At 38.7% G+C, this 20,908-nt stretch overlaps 1 protein-coding gene across 1 annotated transcript in view; it reads left to right on the forward strand.

Annotated features, from left to right (window-relative positions):
- The window catches only part of LOC101736768 (sodium-dependent nutrient amino acid transporter 1), a 35,014-nt gene extending 27,846 nt beyond the window's left edge, over window positions 1-7,168 (forward strand). The window contains exons 7-10 of the mRNA XM_004929391.4: window positions 1,677-1,884; window positions 3,085-3,301; window positions 5,749-6,005; window positions 6,530-7,168. Coding sequence (XP_004929448.1) covers window positions 1,677-1,884; window positions 3,085-3,301; window positions 5,749-6,005; window positions 6,530-6,970 — 1,123 coding nt within the window. The 3' untranslated portion in view covers window positions 6,971-7,168. The remainder of the gene's footprint in view (window positions 1-1,676; window positions 1,885-3,084; window positions 3,302-5,748; window positions 6,006-6,529) is intronic.
- The last annotated feature ends 13,740 nt before the right edge of the window (window positions 7,169-20,908 follow it).

Genomic DNA, 20,908 nt, shown 5'->3' on the forward strand with positions numbered 1-20,908 from the left:
GAAGGGTGGAGCAGCCGTTGTAACTATACTTGAGACCTTAGAACTTATATCTCGAGGTGGTGGCGTATTTACGTTGTAGATGTCTATGGGCTCCAGTAACCACTTAATATCAGGTGGGCTGTGAGCTCGTCTACCCATCTAAGCAATAAAAAAATAGTCTTACTTTATTTGCCACGATCCCAATTCTAGAATAATAATATGTTTGATGGTAAAAAAAATATATAAAAGTATAATTTATTTTTAAAAAATTGCATCAAATATTATTTGAAGCAATAAAGAGCAAGTAAGCAATAAGTTAAGAACCGGTGAAAGCAAACTTAATATGTGGTTACCGCAGGTCATAAAAATCACAACATGAGTATCACCACTCACCTTCAGACATTAGGTCCAAATCTCAATTGTATTATATAACGCCTATCCACCCTTCAAACTGGAAAGCATTGAGGCCACGCAACATGATGGTGGTACAATATAGCACTTAGTGACAGTTTCAATCAAGCTCAGAAATAAGTGTCTAACTTACGTGAAGTTACGTGTTTATTCGTATGCAACATGATGGTGGTACAATATAGCACTATAGTGACAGTTTCAATCAAGCTCAGAAATAAGTGTCTAATTTATGTGAAGTTACGTGTTTATTCGTATTTCTTTAACTGACTCGATGCAGCTGTTATCGCCCCTGACTGCCGGGCCAAGGGTCGTGGGTTCGATAACTACATCAGCAACATCTGTAATTTAGATGTATATCGAGGGGTGAAAGACTATTTGGCTCAAGCGACATCTAGAAGGATATTTTTGAGTCATATACATATTCAGAATCAGCGAATTTTCCCTGTCGAATAATGGCGGATTCGATGATTTAATTGATTACTGGTGATAGGAAGTCCTGTGAGTCCACACGGGTAGGTACCACTACCCTGCCTATTTTAGCAGTGAAGCAGTAATGCTTTTCGGTTTGAAGGGTGGAGCAGCCGTTGTAACTATACTGATACCTTAGAACTCATACCTCAAGGTAGATAGCGGCATTTACGTTGTAGATGTCTATGGGCTCCGGTAAACATTTAGCATCAGGTGGGCATAAGCAATAAAAGAAAAAAACTTGGATTGAATTTATCCCATTCAAATAGCTGAAGAAGTTTATTTTGATATGTTATTTCTTCCAAAATTTTAAACTTGCAAAGTTGCAAAATGTCGCTTAAACCAAATAGCCTTTTACCTCTACCTCTACCCTATTATCTATGTATGTATGTATACATATCACTCTCTGGGTCTTGCAGTACAACCAGTTCTATTTCGAGGTTACCTAACTACATGTCATCTGTCCCCGGTCCTTATTGTCCTCGTCGAACCCGTCGCTCGCGACGAAGGGCTCGACGAGCGAATTAACTGACAAACACAGCCCACTGAGTTTCTCACCGGATCTTCTCAGTGGGTCGCGTTTCCGATCCGGTGGTAGATTCTGCGAAATATTGCTCTTGCTAGAGCTAGTGTTAGCACCACTACGGTTTAAGCCCCGTGAGCTCACCTACACGTTAGGGCGAAGCTGATATAGCCTCTCTAGGCTATCAGCATAGGTAGGAAAAAAAAGGTTCTTATTGTTATTTAGACTCGCAAAGACTTAGATTGCCTCTACGTATATTTGAAGCGGGAAAACTGAATCCTGAATACATTTACAGGACGTCAGCATGCGTTATCATGACCAGTATATTCTCGGGTTGGCTTTGGGTGCTTCTCTGGGAGTCTATCGACGCAGAAAGCAAGAAGAACACTGATTTCGTATCAATCCTCGTGTTAGTTTATCAGTCTTCTATATCAGAGAGGAGATCGAAGCAGTGGCCTTTGCTGGCTTATGGAGTTATATTCTTATCTGGTATCACCACTATGGTAATTATGTTTTTTTTTTTTCATTAGACGTCCGAAAGCAAGTACCTACTCTTAAAGCAGATCATTGTGTGATCACTTGCATAAGTTTTTGAATGGTTTTTGGTGTCGAGAATGCACGATTGTTTTTTACTATTGCCTTAGACACGTAGACAAAATTTAATTAATAGGTACAACGAATTTACAAAAAAAAATCACATTGTTGATGCCTATGAGCTCTGGCAACCACTTAATGTCCGGTAGGCCGTGAGATCGTTTAACCATATAGTATATGAATTAAAAACATTTTTTTTACATTGGTTATTATGCATTATGACCAAGCAATCTCTGAATTGATTCACTGGAATTTGACAGTAAAAAATATGTTTTACAAATGCATTATATACGACGGAAACTTAAAGTTATGTTTAAAGTCGTGATGGGTTATAGTTCTAACACAGATTTGTGTTTTATTGTAGATAAATTCATCGGATGTGATAATATAATATCTAAATACCTAATATAAGATTAACAACTTCTCTTTTGATTAGATTACAATAATGGACGCTACGTCCAACGTATTAACAAGCAACCTCAAAAAACCGTTCTGCTTACAGTAAGCACAGTCGGTAGTCTGGCGCTCCGTTTACAACGGGATTTTTGAATGGAACTTGGGGCCAGATTCTACAGAATCTGTGGATTTTGGTTGGTTAAAATAAAAGCTATGTTAGTTTTCCTGTAAATAACATTACCCAAGATGTACATGATTGAAGTCATCGTGGCCTAAAGGATAAGACGTCCAGTGCATTCGTGTTGAGCGATGCAACGGTGCTCGATTCCCGCAGAAGGGTACTAATTTTTCTAATGAAATACGTACTTAACAAATGTTCACGATTGACTTCCACGGTGAAGGAATGACATCGTCTAATAAAAATCAAACCCGCAAAATTATAATTTGCGTAACTACTGGTGGTAGGACCTCTTGTGAGTCCGCACGGGTAGATACCACCACCTTGCCTATTTCTGCCGTGAAGCAGTAATGCGTTTCGGTTTGAAGGGTGGGGCAGCCTTTGTAACTATACTGAGAACTCAGAACTTATATCTCAAGGTGGGTGACGCATTTACGTTGTAGATGTCTATGGGCTCCGGTAACCACTTAACACCAGGTGGGCTGTGAGCTCGTCCACCCATCTAAGCAATAAAAAAAAAAGTGAATTCCCGCAGGTTACCCTCCTGTTTCCTGTCTTCGACAAACTACATCGTCTCACCGGTGACCACTGGAGGTTGTTCGCCAGCGCGTCTTCAGCTGTTGGTACAGCCTTCACCGTGGCAGTGTTGGCCCGAGGTCTTGAAGTCGCCACGATGCTGGACGATTTGGTCATTCCGCTGCTAACAACATTCACCACGGCCGTTGAAGTGGTCGGATTTGTTTTTATTTATGGTGAGTTAATCATCGTTCTGTGTGTGTGTGTTATTTTTATTGCTTAGGTACCCAAAGACAATTTTTTTTGGTACAATTTTTCCTTATTAGGAAAGGCAAGGGGATCTAAGGCCATACAGCCTTGTTTGTTCTATATAATTTACCCATAGACTTCAACAACATAAATGCCCCCTTATACCTTCTATAGTAAGTTCCATATTACAACGGCTGCCCCACTCTTCAAACTGGAACGCATCACTGCTTCGCGATCGAAGTAGACGAAATAGAGAGTGGTGGTAATTAGCTGCTCACATTTCCATCTATATACTTGAAAAAGGGCAGTATATTTTAGCATTTACACGTTTTGATATAAAAAAAAAAACTGTCTTAAGTTGAAGCTCATGGCTCACCATGAGCTTATACTCTTTACGTTAAATGAACGTCAATGCTCATTTTAAGTGAAGTGAAGTGGAAGCTTAAAATGTATTGCCTAATGATTGCCCCACCCTTGCAACTGTAAAACGTCACTACCCCGTGGAAATAATTGGCAAAATACCGATAACTATCCGTGCGAGTTAAAAATACATCCCCCTACCCCCAGTAATACACGCTAATATTAAAATTTCGAGCATTTTTGTATTATTAATTATACGTTCTTATGTTATGTTATATGTACCTAGTCAGGTCATAAATTCTGTCACATGTTTAATGTAAAATAATTGAAACAAGTTTATTCATTATGTAACCATTCATATACCAAAATGAACTTAACAAAACATAGATTCTTATGACACTAAAGTTTATTCAAAATGACCTCCGTGATTTTGAATACAGGCCTTCAATCTGCGCGGCCAGTCGTCTATCGCAGCACGAACAAGGTCCATGTCAATATCGGCGGCTGCCTTAATCAAGGATGTCTTGAGTGACTCCAAATTGGGATGAGGCTTTGAGCACGCCTTTTCCTCCAAGTGTTGCCATATCTTGTAATCTAACGGATTCAAATCTGCACTGGAGGAGGGCCAGTTTTCGTGCCGGATGAAGTCGATGTGTGCTCTTTGCTCTATGAGCTGGCGCCGAATCTTGTTGGAATACCCAGTGCCTGTTATTTAACATGGTATGAGAAACAGGTTCCACAAGGTTCGTCAGGACTGTATTTTGATACACAACTGCATTCGTTTTTACACCTTTCTCACAAAAATGTACCTCTGTTAAGCCCCAATAAGAAACTCCCAACCATACCATGAGCGAGGATGGAAAATGACCTCGTTGGACACGCGGAATACGGTTGCTCGCTTCTTCACTACTGTGTGCGTACACCTTATCATTTTGTTTGTTGTAGCTCTCTTCTACGGTAAACATTTTTTCATCCGAAAAAAGAATTTCCCGATATTTTTTTCCCGCGTACCGCTTCAACAAAGCGCGGCATCTCTTCAGTCTCAGGTCCATTAGACGAGCATTCAAACGATGTCCTGTTTTTCTTCGATATGCCCGAAGCCCTAAGTCTTCATTTAACACCCTTTTCACCGTGGTTCTGCTTAACCCCATCTGAAGGGCCAACAGTTTCTGCTTATGTTTGGGATTTCTTTGAATTCGCGCCTTCACAGCTTTTATCACTGCTGGAGTCCTAACAGACCGAGGCCGACCACTTCTTGACCTGTCATCTACACTAGAGTCTTCATTGTATCGTTTGATGGTACGATAAACGAATCTTTTGGTTATATTCAAATTTTTCAGTATGTTAAAAATTTGAATTGGCGCGTAACCGCAACGATGCAACGCAATAACTGCAACACGGTCTTCTTTAAGCGTCCACTCCATATTTAAAAATGAGTAAAATTCTAAAAGTATACATTTTTATTTTCATGAACAATTCGATATTCGAATTCAATAAACTTTTTTGTGGCCAGCATTCTAAAAGAAAAGTTTTTACTGTGTGACAATACTTATGACCTGACTAGGTAGAAGTCGTTGGTGAATACATGTATGATTTAGATTTCGTTACAAAAATTGGTACCCGCCTGTGTGATATGAACACCCACACTCGCATCGCTTGATACGGACGTACCGAGTGTCTTATTTTGCAGGCCACGTAGACTTTTATTTTATATTTATAAGTACTAGCTGACCCCGAAGACTTCGAAGTGCCTCAATCGATAAATAAAAGAGATTAATAAGCTTTTGATAAAATAAAACAAACAAAAAGAAACCGTCCGACGGGGGACACATCAAAGGAAAAACAAAAATGTTATTTTTATTTAATTCCGACCATTTTATATATATTTATTCCATATCTACCTTTTAAACCTTCTCTGGACTTTCACAAATAATTCAAGACCAAAATTAGCCAAATCGGTCCAGCCGTTCTCGAGTTTTAGCGAGACTAACGAACAGCAATTCATTTTTATATATATAGATAGAAGATTAGGAATTTTATTTTGAAGTATGTGACGATTTTTTCTTATCCTTAGGTTGGTGCTACCTCACGATTGACATAGAGTTTCTCACTGGCATGAAACTACCCTGTTTCTGGATAGCGACGTGGTGGTGTACGCCTATATTAGTGCTGGGTACCACTGGCTGGTGGCTTCGAGCTCTGCTCCGAGCTACTTGGGGCCAGGAGGAGACGCTGTGGCCTCTAGTCGGAGCTTTCGCGGGGATTCTCATAGTCATGGTCGTCATCGCCGCTGTGGCCGTGGCTAAAGAAGAACAATTCAATTTAACTTCGGTTTGTGTTTAAATTGAGTTTCTTTATTTAGTTTTTTTTATTTTAATAAAAGCCTAAATTACACAAAATATTGACGGACAGATATTGTAGAGAGAACATTAAGTGGTTATGATAAACATCTTATCTCACTGATGGTATAAGCGTGGACGGGACATCGTAGGTTATGATGCTTATGGACTAGTATAGTTTTACGAGGATCATCATAACCATGGGAATATTTTTATTTTTATCCTAGGACTAAAGGGACCAAGGTTCAGAATGGCTGGCTGACTTTATCAGCCTGAAGTAAAAATGTGACAAAAAGTCATTTAATTTACAAAAGTCCTTTAGTTGTAAGATTGACAGATGTTAGTATTTTGGTATTTTCATTAATTACTATCATTCACAGCCCACGAAACGACATCGCGGTTGTTTTTTTTTTCATTAATTTATAGAGCAGCAAACCTCACAGTCCGAGGGCGATGAACCTTGAATTACGTCATCGGTCATAAACGCACATAATTCTATTTAAGCGAACGTTCCAGAAAATATCATCGGCCTTCAAGTCGTCGCGGCTGTGGGGTCCCGAGGAGCCGATGGCGCGGTACGTTTGGATGTCGCAGCGTTACCTCAACGACACGCTCAGCAGCACCAATGACGTCAGCTACGAACGGCCCGACAGCGACACCGCCCACAACAAATACAAAGAAAACTGGCTTAGCCATAAAGATAAATACCAAAAAGAATACGATTATTACTCGAGGATCGTCGCGACGAAAACTCCAAGCAAAGCCTCCAAAGAGACATACCCAGCGCACACTATCCCAAGAAGCGAAACGAAGGTTCCAGAAGAGAAGTTCCGGTCGCCCAACATATGCATCGCTGAGGCCCAAATCGGGGGCCCCACGAATTGCAACTGCAACAGACATTTCAAACTAAACGTACCTAAAGATCTAAGGAACAATGAAGTTACGACGAGCTTATGAACAACGAACGCGACCTAGTCCTGTAATATTAATTTATTTATCTAATTTATATGCAATATAGAATAACGTTGTAGGCCATTGAACATAAGAAGACATCGACATTAATACAAACAAATGTTAATAGATTGCATTCATCGAACAAGTATAGTTTAATGTACAAAACGAAGTTAATGATAATAAAAACTTTAATTAATCTAATGTGTAATATGATTTATTGAAAAACAAACGCTTCTAGTTTATATGAACCGGCTTGGAACCTCTCGGTCTACGGAGATACTTTATTGCTCTAAACTTGAACATCAGTACTCTCTGTTTTAACCGCATTCTATAGTGCTCCGAGGATTGGCTTGAGAAGATCCCTTCATTTCGTATTTAGCATCGCTCGACCTTAAAAATACTAACAGTTTGGATCCAAATACCTATTTCGCCACTTACCATCTGGCTTTCAATGAATCCCCCCCTCCACGATGTTTTAGGAGTATTGAAAGATGCTCTTTTCAAAAATAAGTTTTAAAAAGTTCAAAAGCTGTTGGCAGCGGTGTGCAGTTTTATTTCTTACATTACTGATGTCCATGGGCGACATTCATAACTCACCATAAAGTCGATTACGTTTTTAGTGAATATAAAGTCGCATGAAGTACATATTCAACAAAATTATCTATTTAACCTCATTGTTATGTTTGCGACGGTATCAATTATCCTTATTCCGAATATATTGTACTTAATTGATAATAAAAAGATAATTTATATCCAAAACTAACTTCTTACTTGTATTAATTAGAAAGTACAAGAGAAACAAAGTTACATCCGGGAAAATAGGCGGATGATAATCGTTCGCGCAGTGAGAGCAAACGGTCAGATGGGGAAAAAATGAGAAATGTCCAAAGTTTTTAACATAAATCTTATGGAAACTCTGTAAAAGTATTAGTTGCGAGGGCACTTCCTCTTTCTCTTCTCAGTTTCCAAGTGGGGTATTAACTTGTTTTGAAACAGACTTGTGACAGTCACTTTTTTGTGGTCGAAATTGTTTTTTGTGTATTAACTGAGGCTTTGCCTTTATCTATACTAATATTATAAAGCTGAAGAGTTTGTTTGGTAATCTCAGGAAATACTGGTCCGATTTGAAAAATTCAATGTTAGATAGCCCATTTATTGAGAAAGGCTATAGGCTATATAACATCACGCTAAGACCGATACAAGCGGAGAAATAATAAATAATGTTTCAAGATCGGGTTTTTTTTCCCTTTTGAGAGCTTCCGCTGCGTGAGCTGCAGAAACGGTTAAAGTTTCGCTACAATAATGTATGACAGAACTGTTCCCTTTTAAAAGATCCAAAAAAAAGTCCGCGACAGCATATATCTACATGTCACGGTTGGCTCACTTTAACGTTTTATATAAATTATTAAATTATTATTTATTAAATTTGGTTAGCATATGCTAACCAAATTTGTTCTAAAATAAAGCATTATTTGTGAACTATTCCACGTAGGCGAAGTCGCGGACAAAAGCTAGTCAAGAATAAAATCTTAGTTATCTGATTTCAAACTTATAAATTAAGGTATATTTAATTACATTTAGAATTAAACTCGAATGATTGTTTCGCCATTGTGGACCGAACAAAACATGGTCTACTTAGCTTAATATAATTATTTTCCACTGATATACCTTCGAAGGCAGATGCAGGAGTAGGGGCTTTATGCTCGTCCAATTTTTAGGTAATGCAAGAAACACCAACGTCCCCAGAAAATTACGGGAGACTAAGCATATTTGAAGGTCAGGCGATCGGTACTAATTTCCTACCTATTCACACAGCCTTCCACGATACCTACCAGTGAGACTTCCACCCTGCCTCTGAAGATGGATGATGGAACTCACATTGACATGTCTATAGGCACAATGTGTCCAGCCATTTCTCCTCTTCTATGCTTAAATAGCGGCATCTAAAAATATTCCACGAAGTCGTCGTGGCCTAAAGGATAAGACGTCCGGTGCATTCTTATGTAGCGATGCACCGGTGTTCGAATCCCGCAGGCGGGTTCCAATTTTTCTAATGAAATACGTACTCGACAAATGTTCACGATTGACTTCCACGGTGAAGGAATAACATCGTGTAATAAAAACCAAACCCGCAAAATTATAATTTGCGTAATCACTGGTGGTAGGACCTCTTGTGAGTCGGCACAAGTAGGTACCACCACCCCGCCTATTTCCGCCGTGAAGCAGTAATGCGTTTCGGTTCGAAGGGTGGGGTAGCCGTTGTAACTATATTGAGACCTTAGAACTTATATCTCGAGGTGGGTGGCGCATTTACGTTGTAGCTGTCTATGGGCTCCAGTAACCATTTAACACCAGGTGGGTTGTGAGCTCGTCCATCCATCTAAGCAATAAAAAAAAAACATAAATAAATATAAACATAGAACAAGATACTCTTTACTTACTATTATTAAATACTGCTAAAATATTTTCAATTTCATTGTTTTGATACAAACTTTTTAATGGTATTAATATATCGTGCTGTTCTAGTGAACATCCCTAATCCCAAACTCGAAATCCAATATCAAAATTCACCGTAAATATAGGTATTTAATTTAAAAGCAATTGATTAAACGCTTCAACCATTATTAGTAGCCTCGCTTAGTTAGCAATTTAATGATAAGGCACGCGTGGAAAGCCATTACAGGTTTCATTTAATTAAATCACGGACCCCTTAATGAAAATAATAAACTTTATCACGGCTGTATAGCCTTAACGTGGAATATAAAATTAAGGGTGGGTTTAAGACGCTTGTTTTTCTATTGAATAACTCAACACGGGTAGGAGGACGTAACGACAAAATGTTTCACGTATCGCGAATGGTTGATATCTTAATAATGCTGTGATTAAATCTACCTCATAAATGGGGCTATTTGAGGTACTAAATCTTGAAAAGCGCAGCGTCTAAAGCGTTATTTATTCACTGAACTACTCAGTATCGTAAGAGTTACTAAATAGAACATACTAAAGGCTTATAACGAGACTTTACTGGTGGTAGGACATCCTGTGAGTCCGCACGGGTAGGTACCACTAGCCCGTCTATCTCTGCCGTGAAGCAGTAATGCGTTTCGGCTTGAAGGGTGGGGCAGCCGTTGTAACTATACTGAGACCTAGAGCTTATATCTCAAGATGGGTACCGCATTTACATTGTAAATGTCTATGGGCTCCAGGTGGCAAATGTACTAAAAGTTTATGTTTTAAAAACAACGTATGTTATAAATATTTAAGTGTATTCCAGAGTTCCTTATATATTTTTAAAGCAAATAAAACAAGCTCATAGACATCGCAACGTATGTATAATATTTATACGAAGGCATAAGTTTCAATTCTATCATGACTAGATGATCCTTCCAACGAAATCAGGGCAAATCATACAGACTTGTCTGTCGATCTACTTTATTTATCTAATTTACTGGTGGTAGGACCTCTTGTGAGTCCGCGCGGGTGGGTACCACCACCCCGCCTATTTTTGCCGTGTAGCAGTAATACGTTTTGGTTTGAAGGGTGGGGCAGCCGTTGTAAATATATTTGAGACTTTAGAACTTGTATCTCAAGGTGGATGGCGTATTTACGTCGTAAATGTCTATGCGCTCCAGTAACCACTTAACACCAGGTGGGATGTGAGCTCGTCCACCCATCTAGCAATAAAAAAAAATGAATTTTAACGTAAGCATCTAAACAACGCGGAAACGTTTTAAAAGAATCGATAAAGGAATCGAACCGAATGCACTTGAATTGAATTCTGAACTTCACGAGACGACAAAGAGGAATTCAGGGAATCATTGAAATCGATTCATGATTAGAGCTAAGCGTTAAACCGATAAAGTTTCCCGGCCAATAAATTGAATGATAATTTGTTCGGTGTTCGGGACATAACGAAAAATCGCCTTCGAACGACTCCGACAAGATAGATAGGCGGAGATAGCGCAGCGATTCCCGCCCATAGCGAATTTCAATCGACGAGTATCAATTGGCGAAAACATATCTCTTTTACAAAGAGCTGTACTGAAAAAATTTAAATGTTTCATTATGTCTTAAGTTTTTTTCACTTTTCAATTTTGAAACGTTATTTTAAACCGCCCTAATTACCACCTAGTTGATCTGGTCTACTTACTGGTGGTAGGATCTCTTATGAGTCGCACGGGTAGGAACTATACTGAGACCTTAGAACTTATATCTCAAAGTGGGTGGCGGCATTTACGTCGTAGATGTCTATGGGCTCCAGTAACCACTTAACACCAGGTGGGCTGTGAGCTCGTCCACCCATCTAAGCAATAATAATAAAAAAAAACATGATTTATATTTATGTTAGAAACATTTTCCCGTAATAACATTACGAAAAATCTTAAATAAATTTTAATATTAAAGCACTATGCTAAAACCTAGTAATATAGACGTTAAACGCAAAAAATCACGTTATCATGAACGAGGTAAACTCCAAAGGAAATATCCGGGCATTACTCGTAGGGGGAAGGTAACCAGTTTATAAGAAATCTCTAGAGGCCTCCGGGACGCCATGAGTTACGAGCACATTTGTCCCTGCCATGCGACCTCACCTATCTGATTGTGTGTAGGTGGACCCTTAAAATGCCCCTAATATCTTCTCATTAGTTGTATTCAAGTATAGGTTAAGTACCGAAGTCTCTTCCTTATACATGTAATATCAATTATATCTCTAGTATATATTCACAAAAAAATGTTTGATGAAAATGTTTATGATGGTTTATAACAAAAATAAATTGAATATTAACAATTGCTTTGTTATTTGCACTATAACCTCATGACCTACCTGCTTTTAGAGAGATTGAGAGTATCAGTCTCAATTACGATGGAATTAAAGTCACAAATGAATAGGCAGTATCTTCTGGATAATAGCGGAAAAAAAACAGTTTTCAGGCAGTACAGAAATTCATTGAGTCAAAATAAAACATGATATCATTAAAATCAGATTTATTTTAAATGCAATTCATTCATGTCGTTTATTATATTCACTTAAGGTATGGAGTTATTCGTTTCCATCCCTAAATCTAAAGACCGACTCCCTCCGAAGTTGGTTTAATAAATTGACAAATAGCCCGAGATTACAATACTCAGAGCTGAAATATCACGCACTGTTAAGCCAGGAATCAAATCTGAGATTCGTGGTATGTTAGTCGGCAACGTTTTTTGATCAATCTCAAAACCTACTTGTAAATTTCCTATTGTTTTATAAGACGTTTTTTTATTGCCCTTGTAGGCAGACGAACACACGGGCCACTTAATGGTGAGTGGTTACCGTCGCCCATGGACTTCAGCAATGCCAGCAATGAAGAAGGACATGTCACAGTGCTCGGGAAACACCGTGGAGGGAGCTCATTCCATTGCCGGATGGTACGCGGCAAAAAATACCTCTGGAAACGCACTGTAGATACCCGCAGTGGCTCCAGGTAGTGTAGATGAACTCTACTCCGGTGGCGGGCGGTGCGATGGTAAAAACGAGATGTCGGTATTATTTCGAACAATTCCTAAGAGCACTCCTTTGTTTGTTACGCTTAGACATTTTAACTACTTAACATAATGGAATTTTGCATATAATACGTACGTTGTCAGTGGTACAGAAAAAGCCATAGAGAACGTTACATCCAGAAAAAACAAAATGTGTGCAATTCACACGTGGTAGAAGTGAAACCTTCCAAAATTAAAATACAATTATCCTAAACGTCTTAAGTATATGTAAAATTTTATCATTAGTAAATAATTATAAGGTAGCGCCCTCTGTGAATTAATATTTTAATTTCGCGTATAATCCTAAATAAAAATTCACTACAAGAGCTTTCATACACACGTTAGTATTAAAAAATCTCACAGATGGCGCTGTATTAAATAGTATGTATATTTCTGTCTCATTCTTTGCTGACTTCATCCTACACATTTTTGTATTTGTGTCTCTTACCTGTCGTTTTTTCCGTTGCATCCGGTTTGAAATCACAACGATTCTAAAGAAGTTTTCACTTCAAAAAGTACCCAAGGGATAGATTCATTTTCTACATTACCGCGAGTTAGGCCGCGGGTGAGTATAGTATAAATTGCAAAGCAGCATTTTAGCGCTCCGAGTATTATATTAAGAAGCCATTATTAGGGTAGTAAGAATTAATTCGAAACGATTTGTTCTCGTTTGTTTTTTGGGATAGTAATATTTTTGTGCTATACATTCTACGGACGCCTACATGTTATTGTTATAAAATGAATACACGTAGATGTTATTGCTTAGTAAAGTTCATCTAATATATAAAATACTCGTGTCACAATGTTCGTTCCCATACTCCTCCGAAACCGCTTGACCGATTCTCATGAAATTTTTTATACATATTCAGTAAGCCTGAGAATCGGCTACTATCTATTTTTCATACCCCTAAGAGATTAGGGTTGTCCACCCCTAACATAATTTTTTTTATTTTGACATTTTTTTTTGTTATAATGAGGTATTATGTGGTTGAATGAGGTTTTGTTATTTTTATTATATATTTCCTCATCGTTCACAGCACTACATACCTCTTTCGCTCATTTACCACATCCTTACACACTTACAATAAGTTAGTTTTTTTTTTCTACACTAGAAATTCCCTAGAAATCTTATATATGGTAAAACAATGTTTGCCGGGTCAGCTAGTTTAAATATAAAAAGCAAAGGCTCTCTTAGGAAATTGGCAAAAACGCTGTCTCTCAAGCGATTTGTTTTTGTTTTGTTTAGTATTATACTTAGTGTTATACTTACAATATTTGGTGTCATCCATTAAATAGTTTTATACAGTTTTTTCATATCTCTATAAGAAGTACATTTAATAAATAAAAATTATAAAAAAAATTAATACACGAAAGGATTATCGTCAAATTTCTACCATTAGACGATCATTAATTAAAATAAACATTGACGCTTTGTCTTAAACAATGTTCTCTGAAGAATACTTAATTAAAAGAAACCAACAAAAAAAATTAACACTGAAAAGAAGCTAATCAAAGCTACGGATAAAAAACTACATTTCTACAAAAAAATCGTCTAAAATTTTATTAAAATCATTAACTTATCCGTACCTATCTGCTTTAAGAAAACCTGGCACAACTCTGATATTGAAGCGGAATGTCTTGTAATTAAGATGACCCAGACGTCAGGTGGGCTCTTATTAAATTTCCCACAGTCTCAACGTACCTGAAATATAGTCTGAAATCATGAAGCTGAAATTAAATTAATTCATTTAGGGTTGTCACAGGGTTTGAACGTAAACTAAGTTCCTTAATATTAATAACCATTTATCGTCTTGAGGAGTACTATGTAAATTCCATTGATGCGTCGTACTGTTAAAACTGAGATCTTAGAACTCTTGTCTCAAGGTGGATGGCGGCATTTACGTTGTAGATGCCTATGAGCTCCGGGAACTACCTAACAACAGGTAGGCCGTGAGCTTGTGCACCGGTCTAACCAATAAAAAAAACTATGAATTCATTGATATAATGCTGGATCGTCGGCAATGCCAAAGGTATTAAATAAAACAGAGAGCGGTAGAATTTGAAAGCTTATCATATTTTGAAAGTGATAAGATAAATTTAAACGAATAACTAACATTTTATGAAATATTGAACTTTTCCCCCTACTTTCTTGACAGAGTACTTTAATTTTCTTCTTCTCAGTCGTGTCACTCTTGACAGAGTGGTCGTTATCGTCATGTAGTGTTGGAAGGGGCAGGCTTGATGCGTCTCACGATGTCGCGCCATCTCTCCCTGCTCGAGGCCATTCTACTGCACTCATTTAGGCGACCTCCCACTGCAGTTTTAATTTGGTCGGTCCACCGCATTGGTGGCCTCCCGCGCGGTCTTGTACCATCAACGCTTCCCTGTACAACGAGGCGTTCTATGGACCGGCCATCTCGTCGCGAAACGTGTCCGACTTTAATTTTACAAGAGCATTATTCACTATCATCATCATCAGAATGTATCTCTCCACGGCTGGATGTAGGTCTCTCCCATAGTCCGCCACAAGAGCATTACTCTACAATAATTAAATTATATACATCATACACAGTATAACTGTAAAATTATATACGCACGCTTAAGAATTTCAAATAAATAAAATTTAACTAAAGTTAATAAAAATTCTGTTATTTTTTTTAACTCGAAATAATAATAAAATTATCATAGTTAATGTAACAGTACTCACGAAAATCAGCTTAATAATCCAACTTAGACATTCGTACAATTTTCTTCTAAATATGCTTCGAGATCGCTTCAAAGTTATCTCTAGGGTCGTGTCGTCGTAACACTTTAGAGCAGAAGTACTCAACCTTTTTTTTTGTAAAACTAGATAAGTAAACATTTTCATGGTATCGTTGAAGGTAGACCACTCGATGGGACACCTATGGTTAGTGGTTCTCAAAGCTTTAAACCTCGCAACTTTAATGCGCTTGTGCACATTTTGAAGTGAGGTTTTAGTCTCAACGTTGTAATAATGGCTGGCCTACCCTACAACCTGCACACTATGAATTATCTAGAAATCTCATTTTCATATCATAATAATATTTAAATATTCGTCGTTATTAACTCTGAGTATGTCGATAAGATCGGTTTCCTTAATGAAAGCAAACATCACTTTAAGTGAAACATAAATAAAGCCCCAAAAAGTTACAACAGTTTGGGAACCACTGAAATAGACGTTAAGATCCCAACACACAAGTTTCTAAGTCTCAGCTGTTACTTATAATATGAAACTCTGAACACCGAATTAGTTAGAACTTTAACATACTATTTTATTTATTTTGTAGTGGTCAGAGAATAGACGATCGCTACATAGCTGTCATAATAGAAACTCATTCGCTTAAATTAATATTATATTGTATAATTGGTTGATTTAAACAACCGAATATCTATATCTATATCTATATATTAATTAATACGTGAAGCAAAAACTTTGTATCCCTTTTTACGAAAATTGCGCTGATGGAGGAGTATGAAATTTTCCACACTTATAGAGAATATAGAGAAGAAGTGCACAAGGCTAATATTTTTTTTAAAATAATGCATAAAAGATACATTAAACCAATAAAGAAAACATTACACACACTACATACCATGTATTTGACGCACACAGGCATGCATACTATTTATTGTCAAACTTTTGTTCTTGACGTCTGTGGTCAAATTGAGAATAGATTAAATATTGTTTGTCTTTGTAAATTTTTTTTTATAGTGTAGCTTTGGCGAAATTTTTGATTATAGAAGTATAAAATACAATTATAATAGTGTACAAACTTACAATTCCAATTAATTATTATAGTCGAATTTCGACTACTGCGGGACCTCTAGTTTACAGTAATACACATACTTTTTATACTTTTTAATATCTTTTAGAATAATTAACATGGTTTTCAAAGCCATTTGTTTGAAGTACAAAAAGTTTCTACACATCGCAATCTCATTGTTGATGACTCTGGCAACACGTTCGGTCGAAACAAACGAGTTTTCCATTGGCAGAAACTAATCAAAACTGCGTGGCCGCGGTTTACCCGGCTGCCAAACGTAACCCGGGCATTACGTCATGACCATTTTATCCGGTATGGCAATGAATAATTCGTCCAAAGTTCAACGGTGCAACTTTATACAAATGGCGGGGTTCGCTCCAAAATGACTCTGGTATAAGTCATGAGTCACCGCTCAAGTTTATTCAATTACGGTGTTTATGTCGAACTGGATAATACGGAAATAAACGGGAAAAGCTCTTTGCGATTTTTCCACTTTTGAAAAACTATATCTCATACCACTTTATGTCCGCAGCGTAGATATTTTCTTTTTAAGTAATTTCTAAAGATTTCGAGTTTTTTTTATGTTGCTATTTACTTTCATCCATCACGACTCGAATAATCATGATTATGAAAACTAAAGCATTAAAAGCATCGATTTTTTTAAAATTAATAACAAAATCAAATAACAGACAAAATAAGTAGCTTATTTTTTTACATTTTTCAACGACAATACTTTTTAATAAACCAACGTTTATTACCAAAAAATAAATATAAATAAAATTATTGACAATATTGAAATTAATAACTGAATTAATAACTTAATTATTTTAAATAGCTGTAGTGAATGTCCACCGCAATTCATGTACATTATCTAAGAGCACGATCAAAACATATCAGAGATGTGATGTTGCTGGGCTTTTTTAAATTTTATTAAAAATTACGTACCATAATGACATTATCTATTTCGGAGATTAAAAATACTTCATGGAACGCACTGTGTTGAGACCATCTCAAATGACTCCTGAGTCGTTTTTGTTTCAATATTTTTGTTCACAAATAATTATTTAAAATTATTTGATATATTTAATATAAAATAAATAAACAAAAAATATATTTAACTTAAATTACGTTTTTTACGTATCATATTATGTTAAAAACCTGTTGATGAACAGATGATGATGAAAAGAAGAAATGTATTCTGATCAGAAGTGTGACATAAAAATGTTCAAAATACCGGTATATATGACTGTGTGACCTTTTTGTCATGGAAATGTCTATGCTCGACTTCTGCGATCAGTGACCTGGCCCCCTAAGAGCTTTGAGCTCCACCCGCTTTATGCGGGGAGGGACCCAGACGTGGGGCGGGGTGATTTACACCACGCCCGTAATAGGAAGCCGGGTGATGGTAGACCGCGTTCCCCCGACCGCTTTGGGGGAAGGTGCAGTGTGGCGCCATCAAGGTGGGCTCCCGGCCCCTGGGAACCGGTCGTCATGTCGCCGGCGGCCGCCAGTCCAGCGTCTGGGGGCCACGGGATGGATGCTCTGCGTAAACCCTGTCCCGCCGTCTCAATATCTCCGTCTGGGCTCCGGGCCGGTCTGGGGTAGGGCGCCGGCTGTGAGCGGCAGGAGTTTTTAGTGAGGTTCAACTCCCATATACCTCACCCGCTGCGCGGATGGGGATCCGGCGATTTTCTCCTGTGGAAAAAAAAGGGTAGCCTTTGTCAAAATGGAAATCTGATAATCAGAAATGAAGACATTTGAATTTAACAATATTAAAATTATTTATGCTCTGTAATATAAAAAAAAACTTCAGAACTCTCGTGAATTAGACCGACAAATAAAATTTACTGCGTTTTGTACGATTGTTGCAATCCACCATTTTGGTTATACCCGTGCACCCATTCGTGGTTCGTTAACTTTGTTATACGAGTGTTCGGTGCTTAGCTTGTGTTTCCGTTTCATATGCAGTGGGTTTAGTATGACTATTCATCATTATTTTGGCCGAGAAAAGGTTTTTCATCGTAACTGTCATTTCAGCACGTATTTTTTATTGATCACCGGAGGCATGTATTGTATAGTTAGTTTGTCTCATTCTTTGAAGAGAACAATTTTTTTGCTACGTACAGGTAGAAGAGATCAGCAGGGCTGGTGGAAACTAACTACCCCCCAGAGCTCCCAACGCGCTGCCACCAGTGACTTAGGGAATTTTAATTTTATTTGATTTATTTTATTAAAATTTTTGGGGGCATGATTTTTATTATACAATATTATTCCTTCATTGTGGATGGCATTCGTGAATATGTGTTAATCGTCAAAATATCGAAGTATCAAGTATCAAAAATTTGTACCTTTTAATGCTAAAGATTCATAAATATAATAGTAAAGTAGTTTAGGCAACGCACTGGCGTAAACGCTGGTGACCGTGGGCGGCGGTGAATCACTTACCATCAGGTGACCCGTTTTGCTCGTTTGCCTCTTAGTTGTTATAAAAAAAAAAAGTAACTCTGTTAGTTAATAGCTCTAGAAACAACTAATTACGGTTATCTTAAAGAGAAATCGTTTATTTGTAGCAAAGTTCGCTTTCTTTCGATGGACTTAATTTATTTGTATACAGGACTGGTTTTTTGATTTACCAGTGAACACATTTATTGTGGTATTTTAGACTATATTACTTTACAATATAATACAGATTACAACATAAAGCAATTGGAACTTCTATATCATGCTTTTTTTTTTTTTTTTTTTTATGATTGAAAATTTACTGGTGGCCCGAAGGCCTTTCCAGTTTCACCAGGACAGGTGGGCGAGCAAAGGCTCAGCCAAGAGGGGTGGGATTTGCTAACAACTGTCCGAGCGCCTCCGAAGGAGACCTAACAACTCAAGAGCAATTGTTTCGCGAATGAATCTACTACCGAATCGGAATCGCGACCCGCTGAGAAGATCCGGCGAGAAACTCAGCGGGCTGATGCATGGGTTAGGTTGCACGTCGACCTCTTTGTCGAGTTCGACGAGTACGGTTACCGGGGTCCCTAAGCCTGCCCCTAGTATTAGAGCTGAAGGCATCTAATGCAAAGGTTATTGGATCTGATGGATCCGTAAGGACGTGTCTAGGGCGTCGACGGTGACTGGCTCCTGCATGATCAGGATTCGGGGAGTAGTCAGCGGCGGCAACGATAAGGCGATTATCATGACGCATAGCCTTATCGAAGTATCGTTCCGACGCTGACTTCATGTATTTCCGAATTGATTCGAGGCCCAGGTCGTCGTGTAGGTCAACATTCCTCACGAACCACGGAGCCCCGACAGCTAACCTGCAAAAGCGGGATTGTAGGGATTGGAGGGTGTCTATGTGTGTGCGGGCCGCGTGAGCGAACACCACACTCGCGTAAGTCATGACGGGCCTTATGCAAGTTTTGTAAAGTGTCACCTTGTTCCGAAGGGACATTTTACTCCGCTTACAGATCATGGGGTAGAGTCTACCGAGAATAAACGCGGCACGGTCACGGACTGATTTTATATGCGGGCGGAATGTCATCGATGCATCCAGGGTAACGCCCAGGTACTTGACCTTCCTGGCCCAGGGTATGGGTTGTCTAAAGAGAGTAATCGGGGGTGTGAGATTCCTCCTCCTAATCCGGGAGGAAATCCGTGTGGAGCTTCCCCTCTGAAATAGCACCGCAGTACTTTTCGATGGGTTGATGTCTATGCGCCATTTTCGGAACCACTGTCCTAGGGCTAGGGCTGCGCTCTGAAGCTTCTTCGCGATTAGGGACTTATTTCTACTAGAATAGTAAACAGTCGTGTCGTCGGCGAATAAAGCTAAATGGGTCGGCGGCGACCGGGGAATATCGTTGACGAATAAGCTAAATAGGAGGGGTGAGAGGACAGAGCCTTGCGGGACTCCAGCTGTGAGAGGTCGTGGGGAGGAGCGGGTTCCCTCGACTCGATATCGAAAAGAGCGGTTCGACAAGAAGTCCCGTATGATGAGCACGAGACTATCCGGCACGCCCATGTTGAATAGTTTGAAAATCAAACCATTGTGCCAGACTTTGTCGAACGCTTTTGCGACGTCGAAGAAGAGAGCTCCTGTGTATAACGGTTTTGGTCGATTAAGCCCCACAAGAATGTGCTCCGTGAGGCGGTGCACCTGTTGAACGCATGAGTGATTTGTACGGAATCCGAATTGTTCATCGATGAGAATGCTTTTTGATGAGACGAAGTCTCTGAGGCGTTTGTAGAGCAGACGCTCATACAGTTTGCCTAGAGACATGAGGAGGCTAATCGGGCGGTAGCTCGTCGGATGATTTTTTGGTTTACCGGGTTTATGTATGCCGATAACGTCCGCTTCTTTCCACACCGCGGGAAAGATACAGTTCGCCATAGCGGCATTGAAAATAGATGCCAACATCACGATGAGTTGGACGGGTAGAAGTTTAATAACGCGGTTAGATATACCGTCGGAACCGGGAGCCTTGCGAGGACGTAGGTCTTTGATCAAGTCTTTAACTTCCATCGGGGTGACGGGTGGTAACGCATCCGAGGGTGGCAAGGAGGCTCTGCGTTCTACCTCACTGTCTACTAATTCTACATGAACAGGGTCCACGGATTGAGTGCTGGGCGTGCACTGGGTTTGCAA

Source organism: Bombyx mori, chromosome 12, assembly GCF_030269925.1.
Source record: "Bombyx mori chromosome 12, ASM3026992v2".
In the NCBI taxonomy this organism is placed as follows: Eukaryota; Metazoa; Arthropoda; class Insecta; order Lepidoptera; family Bombycidae; genus Bombyx; species Bombyx mori.